At 37.3% G+C, this 18,923-nt stretch overlaps 1 protein-coding gene across 12 annotated transcripts in view; it reads left to right on the top strand.

Moving 5' to 3' along the window:
• Eml5 (EMAP like 5) overlaps positions 1-18,923 on the top strand; it is a 122,317-nt gene that overhangs the window by 52,484 nt on the left and 50,910 nt on the right. For 11 of the 12 annotated variants that reach the window (XR_013044454.1, XR_013044456.1, XR_013044455.1 and 8 more), the window contains exons 12-20: positions 356-462; positions 851-969; positions 2,276-2,462; positions 6,942-7,047; positions 9,127-9,220; positions 10,285-10,385; positions 12,089-12,291; positions 13,281-13,392; positions 14,387-14,514. Coding sequence is in view for 8 of the 12 variants with exons in the window: in XM_042261024.2 (XP_042116958.1) it covers positions 356-462; positions 851-969; positions 2,276-2,462; positions 6,942-7,047; positions 9,127-9,220; positions 10,285-10,385; positions 12,089-12,291; positions 13,281-13,392; positions 14,387-14,514 (1,157 nt within the window). In the remaining 4 variants the exon portion in view is untranslated. The remainder of the gene's footprint in view (positions 1-355; positions 463-850; positions 970-2,275; positions 2,463-6,941; positions 7,048-9,126; positions 9,221-10,284; positions 10,386-12,088; positions 12,292-13,280; positions 13,393-14,386; positions 14,515-18,923) is intronic. The other variant, XM_076551182.1, reaches the window with a different exon arrangement.

The raw sequence follows: 18,923 nt of genomic DNA, 5'->3' as shown, positions 1-18,923 counted from the left end.
TCTTGTATATACTTTAAAAAATGTCAATTCATCTGTTGTGTGTAGTATTTTTAATGCTGATTATAGGTTGTATTCACTTGTATCTACATAGATATTTAAATTTGGTGTAGCCCTCATTGAGGAGTCAGTGGAGGAATTTAAAGGTGCTCTTGAGTTTGCAGTGAGCAGACAGGAAGATAACCTGTAGTACAGTTTACTGACCTCCATGTCACTTGAGTGGGTCATTTCATTTTATTGTTTAATGGCTTTGTTTCCATGTCAAGCTGATAGAGTCACCTCTTAATTATTAATTTACATTGTTGTTTTGAAAGTAAATCTTTAAACAAATGGTATTTTGTTTTTTAAAACCTTACAGAAAGCCTGGCTGAGTCCAACAGTGACGAATCAGATTCAGATCTATCTGATGTTCCGGAACTGGATTCTGAGATTGAGCAAGAGACACAGCTTACTTATCACCGGCAGGTAATGCCCCATTAGCCTGTGATGCTGTCCCCCAAAAGTCCAGGTTATTTTCTTGACTTCTGCTACTTTTTATCTATTGTGAATATTTATGGCTTTAATTTCTCCAGTAATGGATGGTTCTTTCAGTTTCCCCCTTTGAACATCCTAGCACACTTACATAAAATGTTCTTTTGTATTAAATCCTTGATGTGCTAAGTAAGTCTGTATTCTGTTTGTCTGTAGAATTTTGTCACAGTACACCACCACATTCTCTTTGAAGTATAAAAGTTCTTGGAATACTAAATTTTACAAAGTGTTCTCTTACCAGCATCTGAAAGTTATATTGAGGATATGAGCGTCTTTATTAATAGCAACCCTAATTATATTTCTATGTATATACATTTTTAAGGTTTACAAAGAAGATCTACCTCAGCTTAAAGAACAATGCAAAGAAAAACAGAAAAGTGCTACTTCTAAACGAAGAGAGCGTGCTCCAGGAAATAGTATTCGGTTACACTTCATTCATGGGTATAAAATGCTATTTTTCATTTGTGTGTTGACTTTGAGTTTGCACTTAAAAGCTTGGCAAGTCACCCTGCCTCACTTTGCCTCTGTTTCCCTGTCTTCAAATTGTTGCCTGACTAAAAATGTTGCAATGAGGAGTAAGTGAGCAGTGCCAGTGATGATGGACAGCATTGTCTGGCACACATGAGCCACTCTGAAAGTCTTGATTACATTTCTAAAAAACTGTCTTTTGAAAGTTTGATACTGCATTCATAGAAGTGGACATGATACCTTTAAAAATGTAATAGGTAATTATCTTTCCTCCAATATGACTAAATTGGAATTTTCGGAATCCCTTTTTGCCTGTGCATTTAGGATTTAATGTTTAGCTAATTGTTCTTAGTTTCTGGCATCCCTTAGAGCACATACTGTACAGGCCTCACATTTCAGCTCCACAGGAACAATTTCCTCCCCTCAGTAAGCATGAATTTCTCACCAGACTGGTAATACTTTCTAAGAATTTGAAAAGAATTTATTTATGAAAAGTATTTCTAGGCATAGAGAGATGGCTCAGTGGTTAGGAAGGTTTGCTACTCTTCCATGGGACCTGAATTCTGTTCCAAGCACCTGTGGCCCCCAAGGGCACCTGCACACATGTGACAGGTACACACACATACACATAAATAAAATAAATCTTTAAAAACAGTATTTCCCTTCCAGTGTTCAAATAGGTAATATTTTTGTTGACTGTGTTGTGTGAATTTGACATCTTTGAAGCACAAATTAATGATGGGATAGTATTAACCATTTTAATTATCCTATTAAAATATTATATTTAATTGATTGCTTAAAGTTACTGTTGGGACATTTATTACATTGTCAGGGTTCAACGATGTGCGTAACGAAGTGCTGCTTGAAACCTTCCTCCCACTTCTCCCCCTGCCCTTGTCCCAGGTGTCATTTCCTTCCCCTATAAATAGTAATTACTTTTAGAAATATTTGAATGCAAATATGTATTCATTCCTTACCCTATTGTGTATAAAAGGAAGTGGTTTTACTTTGTAAAATACAAATTTAATAGTGTTTTCGCAAATACTAGAATACAGAAATTTCTGTACCTGATTTCTTTTATTAATACCTTAACCTAGATTTAGCTATTTGTAACCAGAGAGGCCCATAACAGTATGTATATTCTAAGAAACTGGCATTTTCCTTTAACTATTCAGTTTCCTTAAGACCGGAAATTAAATAATCTGAGTGATACCTACTTCTCTGTATTGATCAGATCAAAGATTAAAATGCATTGTGTATGATTTATTTTCTGCATTAGTTACAGAGGTTATGACTGTCGAAGTAATCTTTTCTACACTCAAATTGGTGAAATTGTGTACCATGTGGCAGCAGTGGGTGTCATATATAATAGACAACAGAACACACAGCGTTTTTACCTGGGTCATGATGACGATATTCTGTGTCTGGCTATTCATCCTTTGAAGGACTATGTAGCCACAGGCCAGGTAAGTCCCCTTAAAAGACATGTGACAATAAGTCAGATAGGCAAGCTTTTCAAAAACTTGTTTTTGAGATCTATTTTTATGTGTATGAATTCTTGCCTACATATATGTTTGTGTACCATGTGCGTGCAGTACCCATGGAGTGGAGAAAAGGGCACAAGATCCCCTGGAACTGTATTATAGGTGGTTGTGAGCCTCTGAATGGATGCTGGGAATCAAACATGGGTCATTTGGCAGAGCAATCAGTGTTCTTAACTGTTGAGTCATCTCTCTAGTCCCCAAACCTGATCTGTTTAGGTGGAGTGACTAAAGCAATGTAATTAATTAACAAAATGCTCTATAGCACAGAATGACCATGTCTTTTATCTTTCAATTGCAGAACCAACTTACCAGGTTTGCCAAAGCACAGGTTTTGAAATCTTGTTAGATACTTCTCTATATGGGTATTCATAAAGAAGGAGGCTGTTGCTGGAGGGCTTCTCTCCAGGTTCCCCAAGCCCCGCAGTCCCACAATCCACGTATAAAATAATCACTCAGATGCTTATATCACTTATAAACTGTATGGCCGTGGCAGGCTTCTTGCTAACTGTTCTTTTATCTTAAATTAACCCATTTTTATAAATCTATACCTTGCCATGTGGCTGGTGGCTTACCAGCGTCTTCACATGCTGCTTCTCCTGCCGGTGGCTGCAATGTCTCTCTCCCAGCCTTCCGCTTCCCAGAATTCTCCTCTCTCCTTGTCCCACCTACTTCCTGCTTGGTCACTGGCCATCAGTGTTTTATTTATATAGAATGATATCCACAGCAGGAGGCAAAATGTTGTTTGTAGATTCTTACTGTATTTAAGAACTATACTACCTTCTTGATGTTTATTCAGTTTATTTTCACCTCAGCCTATGAGTATTTAAGAGCCAAAGGCAAAAGTGCCAAACAACCATGGAATTAAATCTTTAAAACCATGAGTCAAAATAAGTTGATTACCTCAGATATTTTGTCATAGAGATAGGACACTGACTAACATAGGTACCTAGACCCCTGAAATGAGATGCCCCCAAGCATACTACTATGTTCCTATATATACGTTAAACCAGCCTGAATTTGGTGTTTGAATCTGAGTGTATTTATTTATTATCTATGGGCAAATTCTAGAGTCTCTGTGTGCCTCTGTTTACTCCTCTTTAAAAGGAGGATACTATTGGTGCCTAACTTAAGTTATGATGATTGTTAAATAAGCCAGACTTTGAGAGGACTGTGGGGCAGTATCTGTCAGGTAAGTAATTTCTCAGTGAATGTTAGTCCATATCATCCATCATCACTTCAGTGAGACATCTAAAGTGATCAATAGGCAATTGAAAATGTAGGTCTTGAATTTATATATTTTTTTAAAAAAAATCAGAGTGGCTTAGGAGACATTTGCTGGTTTAATAATGTAAATGAAAACAAAATTATTTCAGGTAAAAATATAGAAAAAAGAGCCTGGATATTTAAAAGGGGAATCTTGAAGGTTTATATTTAAATAATAGGTAACAAAATTATGAAGAAAATAGTGATAAAAATGAAGGAATCGAGGATTAGGCAAAAATCATGTTATAAAACTGTCAAGAGTAACAAAACTTATAGAGACCAGGTAAAACTTAAAAATCACTAATAATGTTTAGATGAAGAACTTAATGAGGCATTGGCTGACTTAGTGCTATTTTGTTATACCTATATATTAAAAACTCTCAAAATTAAGCATAATTGGTTTCTATCGTTTTTTAGGAGTTGCTTTTTATATAAAATGATAGTATGTATATATAATCTTTATAGTTAATTGCATAGTTCTAGAGCAATAATTGAGAATCATAGATTACTTGTGCATAAGTGAGCATCATAAACCAAATGAGTTAGTCTCATATCTGTTGTTATGGCAAAATGTCTGAAGTTCTTTACTTCAGACATTTCATTCAGAGGACAGATTTATCTTGCTCCTCAGCTTCAGGAGTTTCAGTAGTTATGTGACTTTATTGCCTTTGGGCCCATGGGGAAGTGGCACATCATAGCTGGGGACACATGGTGGGGAAGCTGCTCTGCTCTGCTGGTTGTGAAGTAGACAAATAGGAATGTGCCATAATCTAAGTGTCCCCTTTGAGGTGATACTCCAAATGACTGAGCTTCCTCCCGCTAGGCTCTATGTCTTAATGGTTCTGCCACTCCTGATAGCAACCATGGGCTAGAGATCGACTCTCATGTATATATTCGAGGGCCCTTCAGATCCAAACTATAGCACCAAGTTAAAGATGAATGGGATGGGAAGAGTGGCAGTGGGCGAGTGGTTAAGAAGGTGTATTTGAAGTTTCTTCTGTGAGTAAGAAGAGATGGGGTAACAAAGAAAGGAAGGAAGAACATCAGGAATCCAAAGAGCTAAAAGCTCAACTACAGAACACAGAGAACACAAGAAAGATAAACACAAGCATGCAAGTTCTAGAAAGAGTAAACCTGACTGTAAGAGTAAACAAATGACAATTATAAAGCAAACAATATTGAATTGGTACTCCAGAAAGCTTCTAAGGTGAAGAAGAACTCAGTACAGACTCTTCAATAATAACTCTTAAGTGTAAATGCTCTGAACCCTCCAAGTAAAAGATGGAGGCTGAGGGGCTGTCATTGAGTGGGAAGCTCACCTTCTTGGCTCCAGTGCCTAGCCAGTGAGCTCCTGAGAGCTGCTGTCTCTGCTCCTTAGTACTGAGGTTAGTACTAAGTACTTAGTACTTAATACACAGACAACAGTACTAGCTTTGTACAAAGATCCTAGGGGTTCAAATTATATCTGCAGGTCCTCATGCTCACAGAGCTAGCGTCCTTACTCACTGGGACATCTCCCTAATCCTTAGAATCTAGATTTTACATTCATTTGTGGTGTGTGTGTGTGTGTGTGTGTGTGTGTGTGTGTGTGTGTGTGTGTGTACACATGGAGGTCAGACAACTCACAGGAATTGGTTCTTTCCTTCCACCATGTGATGTCCAGGGATTGAACTCAGGCTTGCTGGTAGCACTGAACAATCTCACAGGTCCCCATAGTCTAGACTTTAAAAGAAGGCATGCAAATCAAAGGGTTCCCTTTTGAGAAGAACAAGGGAATCAGGGGAGGGGGACCAAGAGCCAGGAATGGGAGGGTGAGTGTGCTCCAAAGTGCATTACATTCATGTGAAAACGTCATGACCCCATTATTTTAGATAATATGCACCAATAAAAACAGTATATGGTAGAAAAACAATGCCATAGTGCTATTTTCCTTTTTGGTTTCATATACATGCTTAGTGTTTTAACCCTTTCTGTATTATACCAGTATTCTAATCTAGAATATTCTTGCTTGCTTCTCTTCATCGAAGATATGTACTTTCTGAAGTCATAGCTCTATTTTGTGTTATATGTTTCATAAAGTCTTTTCCTGAAAGTTGTTTTATTCTTATTAAGTGTGGGAGCCCACAGAGGTTTCCTAGTGAGATCTGAGCTTTTTTTACCCAGCGGGGCTGCATAAGGGGATGGCTTGACCACGTGTGTGGTTACCAGGTGTTTGGAAGGGTCTGCATTTTTCTGTGCTACAGTGAAGTCTTTTGCTCCACTCCTTGGCATTTCTATAAATAGCCCTTTAGAAGAGACAGAAGGGGCTGGTGGGTTTTGACCAGGCCCTCCTGAGGCTATCTTTTGTTCTCTCTCTCTGTCTCTCTGTCTCTGTCTCTGTCTCTGTCTCTCTCTCTCTCTCTCTCTCTCTCTCTCTCTCTCTCTCTCTCTCTCTCTCTCTCTCTCTCTCTCCTCTATGTCTACCTAAATATTTCTTACTTCTTCCTGTTCAAGAGTACCCTTGGGGAAAAAGTGGGACCAGGTCTCCCACAATTAAGTATATAGTACCATTTGTCCTTAATGTCCCGTTTTTCTAAGGAGTTTACAAAAGTTATCTGAGTGTCATAATACTCAAAGTGCCTATCACAGTAACCCTACCAACAATAGGTACTTAGTAGTTATTTATTATCATTCTTGTGAATTGTAGAAGGAGTAGAAGGAGTCATACATAATTCTGTAATATTCCTAGAGATACTGTGACTGTCTCACTTTATTATCTGTTCTTATTTTGCCCAGGGTATTGAACCAGGGGCTGCATATATACTAAACATGTGGTTGTATCTGTGAACCACAACCCCAGTCCCTTTAATTAACATTTTCAGATTGTTTTTAGTTAGTAAAATAGTGGATCATGCCATGACATTTTCATTTTCACAAAGTTGTATCATTTCCTTGGTTATCTCTTCATTCTTCTTTCTTCAATCCCACTGAGAGTTTGAAGAAATGTTAATGAGAAAAAATACCATGGTTATTCTCTTCTTTTTCTTTTTAACTTAATAAATTTCCATGACAAATAAAGGCTACATAAGTGTTTTATTTCCTTTTAACAGTTATAAAAAGAATTGTTTACAATGGCTTTTATAATTATATTTTTATCAGGTAGGTAGAGATCCCTCAATTCACGTATGGGACACAGAAACCGTTAAACCATTGTCTATATTAAAGGGCTACCACCAATATGGCGTCTGTGCAGTTGATTTCTCAGGTAAGACTCTTCTATCTCAGGAAGAATGATCAAAACATAGAGCGAAAATATATCATTTAAATCAGTGTTGCCTAAACTTTGTTTAGCTATGGCCTTCACAGTTTTTATCAAGTCTGCATACTGTTCTAATCAAACATAAGGGTTGAACTAGGTTTTCTGGCTTCTTTAGAATTATAGTGTAATGACTGTAGCTATAAAGTCTTTTTAAAATGTCCATGTTAATATCGGCATAAAAATGGCTTTGTGCAAAACACCTAAAACTGTCATGGTTCCTCTTATAATAAGTACCTTCCCTTTAGGCAAATTTTGATGTTAAATTTTTACAGCTTTAAAGTAAACTTTGAAAATGTTTAGGGTGAATGAAATGAGAATGTTTTCTAGGTGTCTATATTAAGTAGCAGTTTCAGTACATCTTATAATTTTAGTTCATGCTATCAGTTTAGCAGCTAAAGATAGATACCTGCAGTGAAACCTGATGTGCGGATTGGAAGAAAAATGTTTTATTGTAGAAGTGCATATTATGAAAAAGTAATGTTTTTGCTGCCTTAACCAAAGTCAGTTATCCATAAATGAGATTTGTGGGGAAAACATATATACACATATATTTTCAAGAGTACTAATAGTCAAGAAACAGGAAAATGTAGAGCAGACTAAGTGAGTCAGCAATAAAAACATGAGTGGTAGCACTGAACAACTAGCTAAGATTTGCAAAAGTGAGGCAGAGTGGAAAAGGTCCTCTTACAGTTTGCCCCTTAGAACCTGTAAACACACGCACTTCTGTCAGTATGTCACGACAGTCACTTGCTTCAATGTTTACATAGTCATTTACTTGTTGTTTGGTAACAGTGACGACTGAAACTCAGCCTTCACTAAAGCAGCCGCATTAGTGACAGTGTGTTGTAATCCAGATGTTTTTCGTTTTATAAATTTTTCATAGTCACTGAGTTTTTATGTCATAGTAGAGTTCTTAATAGTGAATTTAATTGAAATAGATCTGTTTTCTCTTCCTTTCTTATTTTCTTAATACATATTTTGGTTTTATTTTTAATTGACCTAAAAAAATTTATATTGATGGGGTATAGGGTGATTTATGTGTGTGGTGCCAGTAATGGATCCCAAGATTATATACACCAAACAAGTGCTCTACCATTGATCTATACCCCTAGGCCCTAGTATGATGATCTGATTGTAGGCATATATAATAATCACCTCACAGGATGTTTGGATACCCATCATTTTATACATTTACCATCCCCACCCAGCCTTCTTCTTCTCAACCTAATGAATACATAAAGTAACTTTGGTCAAGTGTGATAATGATTCAAAAACCCATTACCCAAGCTTGGAGATGACTCTATGAGTAAAATCACTTGCTGCATGAACCTGACCATCTGAGTTCAATCCCTAGAGCTCATATAAAGGTGGATGGAGAGAACCAACTTATATTGTTGTCCTTTGACTCACACACACACACACACACACACACACACACACACACACACACAAGTTAAAAGAACCATTACCCCCACTCTCTTCTAAGTTTTAGTTCTTCATGGATGTATACATGCCTAACATTTTCAAGTTGTAAATGTAGGGCCGTAGCGTATTAGTCAATTTTCTGCTATAACACCTTAAGGTGGGTACTAATAAAAACAGAGACCTGGATAGCTCACAGTTGTGGAAACTGAAAATTCAAGGCAAGTGGCTGCATTGGTTCTGCTTGTGGCAAGAGTCTCTGGCTGTGTCACAGCATAACTGACAGCATCATGGTTGGAGTAAGTGCAAAAGGAAGAGATACCACGGTGAGTCGGGAAGCCAGGGAGATTAAGGGCCAAACTTGCTTTTGTTGTACCAACCATTACAATAGAGCTAACTCTTCAGGAGAGGGCTGTCTACCTTTCTTAGGGCCGAGCACCCGGCAGTTCAATCCCCTCACACCAGGCCCATCTCTTAACTGGTCCACCGGCTTACACATCACACTGTCTTGGGGTGGAGGGCCTATTCAAATGAGAACCTGTGGCTCTAGAAAACACATTAGATGGTTTTGACTTCAGAATCTCATCCTTTTGGTTGTCACAGCTGATGGGAAACGCCTGGCTTCAGTTGGAATAGATGACAGCCACACCGTTGTACTGTGGGACTGGAAGAAAGGGGAGAAACTTTCAGTGGCCAGGTAGGGAGAACCCTTGCCATGTTGGTGAAACACTAATGTTACCACCTACTTCACTCTTCTGAAGTCAGGATAATATGGGAGTTTTTATGATTATCAGCTTTTATTACCTTTAAATAAACATAATCAAGCTAAAAGAGAAATGATTTTATTATTTCTTTGTAGGTTTAACTCCTGTGAACCCATTTTTAATGTGCCTTAATGGGACATTGGAAATTACTATTTCAATTTACCATCACAAAGAGTGAATTCTATTAAAAGCAATTCTATACCAACTGGGAAGCATGGTAAAATGCTCATACATGTAATTGAAAAAAGATGTACATATATCAAAAAAGAAATTATGTGTCATTTTCTCATATTTTTCTTTATTTCTGTTTTCTAAACTGAGCATGATTCATTTTATAATAGAATATTAACAGTGCTTTGAAGGGAGAAGTAGTTAACAGTGTTGGAGGCTACATTTTAAGTTTGTTACTCTCAAATTGAGATGTTAAAGTACTTAAAATATGAATGCTTTTTGTGGAGAATATAGATGATATCCAAGGACACAGTAGTTCCAAGGAACTTTGAGGGGCTGGTAAGATGGCTCAGTGAGTAAAGGCACCAACCATAACCTTAGTTTCATCACCAGGGCCTCGTGGTGGAAGGGGAGAAACGGTCCTTGCAAGCTGTCCTCCCACTTCTGACACACATGCTGTGGCATGAATACCCCTCCCCCAAAATAAATATATGTAATAACAGGAATATTGAAGGGTATGCTAAATTGTAGTAAATTGCCGTTTCAAGGTTTCTTTAACTCATTCATGTCATAAACAGCATTCATTCCCTATGCACAGTACAGCAAATCTCATGGGTAATACCTAAATGAAGTTCTGTTTTCACTCTGTACTGGCTGGAGAATCTGCTGAACATGGTTAATATACTTAAATAGTGACAAATGTACAATTCCTGAATGTCAGAGACCAGCAGGAAACACCAATCTAGTAGGTGGAGGGCTCTAGCTAGGATGTGAGTTGTCTTGGGATGGATTCTTTGCAGAGCTAAAACATTCTGGTTTATTTCAGAGGCAGTAAAGATAAGATTTTTGTTGTGAAGATGAACCCCTATGTGCCTGATAAACTAATTACAGCTGGGATTAAACACATGAAATTTTGGCGTCGAGCAGGTAAAGAAATGTTTCTTTTAACTCTTTTTAAATGCTAGAAAGCATTGCCTTTAAAATAATTTATCTAAGTACAATTGGTATGCTGGACTGAATCCTGGGATGGAAAAGAAAATTTTTTAGAAAAGGTGAAATCTGAATGAGGCCTAATGTTCAATTAATAACACTGTGTAAATGATTTTGGTTTCTTAGTCTTGACAAAGGGATAGTGATGTTCAGATGTTCCTATTTATGGAAACTGGATAGAGGACTATGCAGAAACACTGTTATTTTACATCTTTCCAGAAACCTAACATTATCCAAGATAACATTATGGGTGGGAGGGGTCATAGGTCAGGGGTAGAATGCATTCCTAACATTTCTCAGGGCCAATTTGATCCCCACCATCAAAAAGAAAGACTTTAATTTTTAAGGGATATTCTTGTCTTGATACATTTCAAACAAAGATAATTTAACCTGTGGGATTAATCAGTTGGTGTACAGATTTATCCCTTTTGTTAAAGAGATGTTTTATAGTCTAAACTAAAATTGAAAAATTTTATAAAAATGCCTTGTATGCTATAAAGTAATACAGAAATATTCTGTTTTTTTAGTCATTTGTAAATATAAATCACAAATGTGTAATAAACATATTTTACCATAAAACACCTCTTTTTCAAATAGAATAGTATATTTATGTCAGCAATGTGGCATTGAAGTCTCAATGAACTGAAACCTTTCAGAGAAAATGCTTACGTGTGAGAAGTAAAACATGAGAAAACAACAGACTGTGTAATGACATTTCCCAAGTTCACCTGACTTTCAAGTTGTGAACTATATTGAATGTGAACTGATGTTTCAGATCGAATGCTATACCAGAGACTAAGTAAATCATAGTGTTTATAATTATAAAATGAAATAGAATTTGGGTTTTCCCATAAATTTAAACAAGCTTTTCATTTGGTCATATCAGTCACTTGGAATTGAAAATGCCTACTAAGAAACACTTGAGACACACACACACACACACACACACACACACACACACACACACACACACACACACACACACATACACACAATCTACGTATTTGTTTAAAATAAGAGATTTAAAGAAAGTAAATATTAAACAGCTGAAGAGATGACTCAGTGGTTGAGAGCACTTGCTACTCTTCCAAAGGACCCATGTTTAATTCCCAACACCCACAAGGCTGCTCATAGGTAAGGCATCCAACGCCCTCTTCTGGACCTCCTGGGTACTGCATGAATGTGGTGCATAGGTATACATGCAGGCAAAACACACATGCACATAAACAATGATTTGTCACAGACTACCTTCAATTACTAAAAAAGGAAAGTAAATACGTACCTTAAAATTTTGTAATTGAGTAACATTTTTCCTTAAATTTTGTTATGCATCTAATAGCCTTGAAACTGAATCATAAATGGATAAATGTTAAGGTTTGGTGTGCATTTTCAGCCTTCTATATTTTCAGAGGCCAGATCCACAGAGTTCATTAGGCAATAAAATTAATTACCTGTTTTCTTTAAATATTACCTAACCCCTTACTTGCATAGTTTTAGGCAAATTCTTAGTTGAAGGAAATAACCTTAAGCATGAGGCTAAACTGGATTCTCACGCTATTTTATTCCAGGTCTATACTTCTTTATAACTGTGGACATTTTGAAAGCAACACATTCACATTTATTTTGCTTTTATGAATTAGGGGGAGGATTAATTGGAAGAAAAGGTTATATAGGCACTCTGGGGAAAAATGACACAATGATGTGTGCAGTGTATGGATGGACTGAAGAGATGGCCTTTTCTGGAACATCCACAGGAGATGTGTGCATCTGGAGAGATATCTTTCTTGTCAAAACAGTTAAAGCCCACGATGGGCCAGTGTTCAGTATGCACGCATTGGAGAAAGTAAGTAACCTAGGGTAATTTTAAGTTAAATACAGTTATGAAAGAAGCGCTGCTTTCTGCTTGGCTTGGCTACCCAACTATAGTCTGTGGTTTTCTTTCTTTTCACATCCATAAATATGATATGAAACAGGCATGTTGCTTAAAAGTATGTTTTAAATGTCATATAATGGCACATGCTTATAACCCCAGCAGTCAGAAGATGAATGAAGGAGAATCGTAACTTCAAGGTCATCTTTGGATGAATAACTACTTCAAGGTAGCCTGAACTACATGAGACCCTGTCTAAAATAAAACCCAAAAGATTTGCTAGAAGTGGTGGCTCATGTCTATAATCTCAGCACTCAGGAGGATTGGAAGTTTGAGGCTAGCCTGGGCTATAAACAGAGACTTGCTTCAAAAAAAAAAAAAGTAAAGGAAGGGCTGGTGAGATGGCTCAGCATGTAAAATGCTCACTGCACAAGCCTGACAACCTGAGTTCAGTCCCTGGAACCCACAGTGGAAGGAGAGAACCAATCCTCAAAGGTTGTCCTATGACCTATTCAGAAAAGCTGTGTCTCATGCACACACAAATTATTATTATGAAAGAAAGGAAAATAAAAGCTTACTATAGTAAGCCCCTGCTGTATGTCAACATTATGCTAAGTGCTCTCTGTATAATCATATCCTATTCAGTACCGTTGCTGTTCCTTCTTCTCCAAGGTAAAGTAGGAAGCTTTGGAAGAATATGTGATTGCTGAAAGTAGCAGGTGTAGCTCATCACCCACTGTAGAAACTGGTCTTTTGGATCCTGTCCTATTATCACTATGAATATCTTTATAGATTCTGTGTTGATGTTTGGGAACTATAATAGATGCTTATTCTAATCCCTGTCATTCAGAAGCTGTGACTTTCATCTACAATCTTTTCTCTAGAGCTTTTCAATATAAAGCAGGTCATTGTTTTTTTGATGTAGTTTGGTCTTTATTAACTGCAACCCTTTGTTTTCATAGGGATTTGTAACTGGAGGAAAAGATGGTGTGGTAGCCCTTTGGGATGATTCCTTTGAAAGATGTCTGAAGACCTATGCTATAAAAAGAGCTGATTTAGCCCCAGGATCTAAAGGTGGTTTCCTATTTAGTCTATTGCTCAGGAAAAGACTAATCATTTGTTAGTATACTCATTCACTGAGGTGGAACACAGGAAATACATTTCCCTTCTTTATGAGCATCAGAATTAAGTAGAAATCACTTAACATGATACCAGAGTCCTTCTCCTCCCTTCTCTGACACAGTTGATGGACTAACTATGACACTCTTTCACATTTAACTTTCATACTTATCGGCATTCAGGAGTTTATTGTCAGGTTGCAATTTGAGTATACCTCACAAGCCTGACAACCTGAATTCAGTCCCTGGAACCCACAGTGGAAGGAAAGGCCTGTGCTGGTCTCCTCTCTAGCCTTGCAGATCTTTCATTGTCGTGTGTGTGTGTGTGTGTGTGTGTGTGTATTTCTTTCAGGAACTGTGAGGCCTTTTCTGCAAACTTTTACTTGCTCCTAGAGTCTGTTCTTCCATGCAGTGACAGAACCATGTGCTCACTCTTCAGATATCAAACAGGATTTAGTTTAGATGACTTCACCTTCACTTCCCTCTTCAGAAAGTTTAGTTACCTTATTAAATTCTCCCTTTCTAAAACCTCCTCACACAAGATCTCTTCCAAGAGCTAGGTCTGCCATGCTTGCCTGTACATCACTGAGGCCTGTCTAGAATATACTGGATGAAGGAATATATCTTACTCTGAATTAGAGTTCCTGGTTAGGATTTTACACATAACCTAAGGGGAACAGGAAGAAGACTTGCTAATGTATGAGGCAAAGAAGTAGTTATCAGAATGGTAGTGTGGGATCTGGGTAGAACAGAATTCTATGTTATTATGCTTATTCCTAGATTAACAAATTGAAGGAAGGAAATACAGTGTATTATTAGAATTTCTAAAATATTAAAAAAAAGTAATCATAAAGTAATTTTTACCACCCAAATAGTATCAGTGGAAAAACATACATTCTGGAATTATCTTAACTTCATACCTACAACAACTTTTCCCTTTAACATTTCAGGTCTGCTCTTGGAAGATAACCCATCTATACGTGCCATATCATTAGGACACGGTCATATTTTAGTTGGCACAAAGAATGGTGAAATATTAGAAGTGGACAAAAGTGGCCCAATAACGCTTCTGGTCCAGGTACTTTGAATACTGACGTGTGCTTCTCTTCCTTTGCAGGCCATGTTTCATTCAGAATAGGAGAAGCAAAACTGACCCTGGTGAAAACAATGCCAAATGTTTAATGCCAATGTCTCAATATAGACAGCTCAGTGACTAGACCCAATCAGTGAATGAAAACGCATGTTCTCATACAGGATTATTACCAATATTTAAGTAAAACTTTGCCACTAATTATGAAATCAGTGGGACAAAAACTAGTTATTTACTTGACCCAGACATTCGTTTCATGTTTGATTTTGTTTTTTTTTGGAGCATTATTAAACATAAGATACTTGTTTTCTGAAACTCTTTGGTTAAATATGTCTTAGGTGTGTGTATAGCTTACAGAAGTAAAAAGGAGAGCATGACTATATACTAAAATTGTATTACTGAAAATACTTATCATTGAAAAGAAACTAGTGAAAATTCAGAAATAAACTTTTTTGAAAGGCTGAGTCTCACTGTGGTCTGCTGATTTGGAACTTGCCATGTAGACCAGACCGGCCTCAAACTCATAGAAATCTAGTTGCCCCTGCTCTGCTTCTGCCTCCTTTCTTAATGCAGACATATGTCTTTAATTCTCTGCTTCATTCTTGTTAGGACACCAAAGAGCACACACAGAGCACTGCTCATGCTTTATTTAGTGCTTTCTTGTTAATACCCCATAAGTGAGATTGTGGAAAAGGCAAAACATGTACTAATGATAGCTTGTTAATACTCATAGTTAATACTAATGATAGCTTATTACATGATATGCCTTTGAAATAAAAACATACTAAAGTCATCATAAGGTTTTTGGTGTGTGTGTGTGTGTGTGTGTGTGTGTGTGAGAGAGAGAGAGAGAGAGAGAGAGAGAGAGAGAGAGAGAGAGAGAGAGAGACAGAGAGAGAGAGAGAGAGAGACAGAGAGAGAGAGAGAGACAGAGAGAGAGAGAAGAGAGGAGAGGAGAGGAGAGGAGAGGAGAGGAGAGGAGAGGAGAGGAGAGGAGAGGAGAGGAGAAGAGAAGAGAAGAGAAGAGAAGAGAAGAGAAGAGAAGAGAAGAGAAGAGAAGAGAAGAGAAGAGAAGAGAAGAGAAGGACGGAGGGAGGAAAGGAGGGAAGGAGAAATGGAGGGTGGGAGAGGTGTGTCTATGTAATGTAACTCTGGTTGGCCTTGTACCCATGATTTGCCCCCTTGGGTCATACATTACATGTCTGGCTAGTCATGGTACTCTACCTGTTTATGAGATTTCAGATGGTATTACTGCAAATACTCTTAGATGAGAATATAGAAGAATTATTTTTTAAATTTTCATAGAAAAAGATTTAGAAATCATAAATGATGTCTATTGAGATAAAAAATTGTGTGGGGTGGGGAACTGAGAAGAGTTAAAGGGGGGATAAATAACAAAATACACTGTATACTTGTATGGCATTCTCAAAGAGTAAATGAAAATACCTTAAAAGAGAGGACATTTTAGATAAAACAAACTGAATAGACTTATTTGAGCACTAAAGTATTCGTGCAGTGGACCACACTCAAAATCAGAAGAGATCTAGGGAGATGTGCCTCAGTATAGGCAGCAAGCTCTTGTCAGCTCGGTGCAAAAGACAGATCCATTTGGTTGGTTAGCTTGACGTTATTGGCAGTTTGAGATTGTCAGATTCTCTGATTGGAGTCCATCAGTGGCTTCTGTTTGGTAAAGCAGAAATATTATTAATCATCTTAGTATTTATGTTGGCTTTCAGGTTTCTTACATAGTAACCTAAAGTGTGGATGCTGTCCTGATGACCTCCTAAGTAAAACTGTTCTCAATACTTCTTTAAAAAAAAAAAAAATGGTACTAGGCATTTAGGCCAGGGTGTCGTGCACACTGAATACATACTCTACTACTGAGTCATACCGCAACCCATCTCATTAATTTTTTATATTTATTATAAGGTAAGATTTTGATGTCTTTTTAGCTTCTTGACATTGGGATTCATGATAGCCTTGCCTTAGCTATTATTGTCTAAATGTGTAGGTAAAAGCTTAATGAATCCAGTGAAACAAATCAAGGAAAGGTTTAATTGTTAGAAATAAGTAAGAAAAACAGCAGTAACTTCAGCTATAACAATGATATACCTTGGATATTGAGTTAATAAATTGAAAAATTATTAAAACTGAAAGAGGCTCCCTATAATATGATGAGTTTAAAAATGAACATAAAGAAATTAGTGGTATTTCTTTATAGTAGCAATACGAATAAAATATTACATAAAATGCTGTTCATAAAATAATACTATGCAATAACAAGTATTTTATTTTTTATTATTTTTACATGTATTCATTGATTTGGAGGGCAATGCACATGCTGAGGCGTGTGGGTGGAAGTCAGAGGACAACTTGGGGGCGTTAGTTCTTTTCTTCCACCATTGGGTCTAGGAATCAAAATCAGATTGTCAGGCATGGGGGCATACACCATCACTGTCTGATCCTTCTCACTGGTTATTCCAATAACAAGTAATTTTATAGTTAAAATATGGAAGACCTACAATAAGAGTATTATGAAATTTTAATAAAGATGTAAGAGATCTAAATAAATTACAAATTCTGTATGATTATTATCCATACTTTGATAAGATTTTTTTTTAAATCTGCTTTTTAAAAAGTACCTACAGGAGAAAATAAGAATAGGGAAGAAAGTGTTGAGACACTCTCGGTGACATAAATATAGAAAACATAGATTTAGAGTGACTAAGGAGTATGGGAGTGTGTATCCTAACAGGATGTTAAAGACAGCAGTGTTTGTAGCAGTGCCGTCTGTGTTAGTCTGGGGACCCGTCCTGATGGGGTCAGGTTCTCATGAACATGAAATAGCTCTTTGGTCACTAAGATCCCTAAATTATCGTGAGCAAGGTTCTATGCTTTTCACTGTACAGTCTTAGTCTGTTAAGCTTTTTCCTTTTTTTTTTTTTTTTTTTTGATGCTATTTTAAACAGGATTTTCTAATTTTATTTTCAGATCATTCTTTGCTAGTATATAGTGCAGTTGATTTTGTATACATCCTGTGAATGGAAACTTAGGGCCTATAGACGTGCTAATTTCATTTATTAGTTCTAACAGTGTTGCAGTAGACCCTTTACCATGTTTTATGTGCAAGATCATGTCATCTGCTTCACCCTCAGTTCTGGGTGGCTGCTACTTCTTTTTCTTGGCTACTTGCCCTGGCTAAAACTTCCAGTGTAACATTGAATATAAGCAGTGAGAACAGGGGTTACTGCTTTTGTTCCTGGTCTGAGGAGAGCTTTAAGCTTTCCACCATTAAGTATGATGTTAACTATAGGCTACTCCTTCCCTCCCTCCCTTTCTCTGTCCCTCCCTCCTTCCCTCCCTCTGTCTCTCCTTTCCTCCCCCTCCCTCTTTTCCTTCTTTGTTCCCTCCCTTCTTTCCTCTCTCCTTTCCTTCCTTTCTCATTTTGAGACAATTTTGTAAATTGTCCTGGCTTGTCTGGAACTCACTGTGTAGACTAGGCTGGCCTTGAATTTGCAGCTATCCTCCTGCCTCAGCTTCCTGAGTAATGGTAGTTTAGGCATGTAGGTTTTTCATAATGAAACTGTAGGTTTTTCACAAATGCTCTTTACCAAGATGAGGAATCATGGCTTAATTTCTAATTTATTAAGTAGTTTAAATCATAGGCCAGGAGGGGTTTGTCTAATGCCTTTTCTATGTCTATTAAGATGCTCATGGTGTTTTCATTTTCATTCTGTCATACTTATTACATTAATTGATTTTAAGGTTTGACAACTTGCTTTCCTGGTTGCAGTGTATAATTGTTTTTACATGTGATGGATTCTGTTTGTTAATATATCACAGAAGATTTTAGTACTTCTGCTTAAAAGGGTTATTGCTTTATAATTTTCTTATCTGGTTGTGGTATCAGGCTTTATAAAATGATTTGGGAATTAGTGCATCATGGTTTAAGAAGAAAGTCAGAAGAAAAAGCTTCTAATCTCTTCTTAAAGAAACTGACTTTACAGCAGAATACAGAAAACAGCCATCTCAAATGTGTTCTTAAGACCAGTGGAGGCTGTGATGAAAGGGGATTGGGACAAGTTTGGAAACTCAGATGCTATGCTAATTGAAAACATAGACCAGTCAGTTTGCCCAGAGGCAAAATCTCAGAGTCAGGTCTCTGAAGTTGAGTATGAGGACAGGAGAAGGTGTCTGGGTCTTCTGGAGTGAGTATGAACACAGGAGAAGGTGTCTGGATCTTCTGGAGTTGAGTATGAGCATGGGAGAAAGTGTCTGGGTTTTCTGGAGTGAGAATGAGGACAGGAGAAGGCCTCTGGGTCTTCTGGAGTTGAGTATGAGGACAGGAGAAGGCCTCTGGATCTTCTGGAGTTGAGTATGAGCACAGGAGAAGACCT

Source organism: Peromyscus maniculatus, chromosome 14, assembly GCF_049852395.1.
Source record: "Peromyscus maniculatus bairdii isolate BWxNUB_F1_BW_parent chromosome 14, HU_Pman_BW_mat_3.1, whole genome shotgun sequence".
Taxonomy (NCBI): domain Eukaryota; kingdom Metazoa; phylum Chordata; class Mammalia; order Rodentia; family Cricetidae; genus Peromyscus; species Peromyscus maniculatus.
The sequence above is the reverse complement of the archived record's forward strand: the minus strand, read 5'-3'. Positions and strand labels throughout refer to the sequence as shown.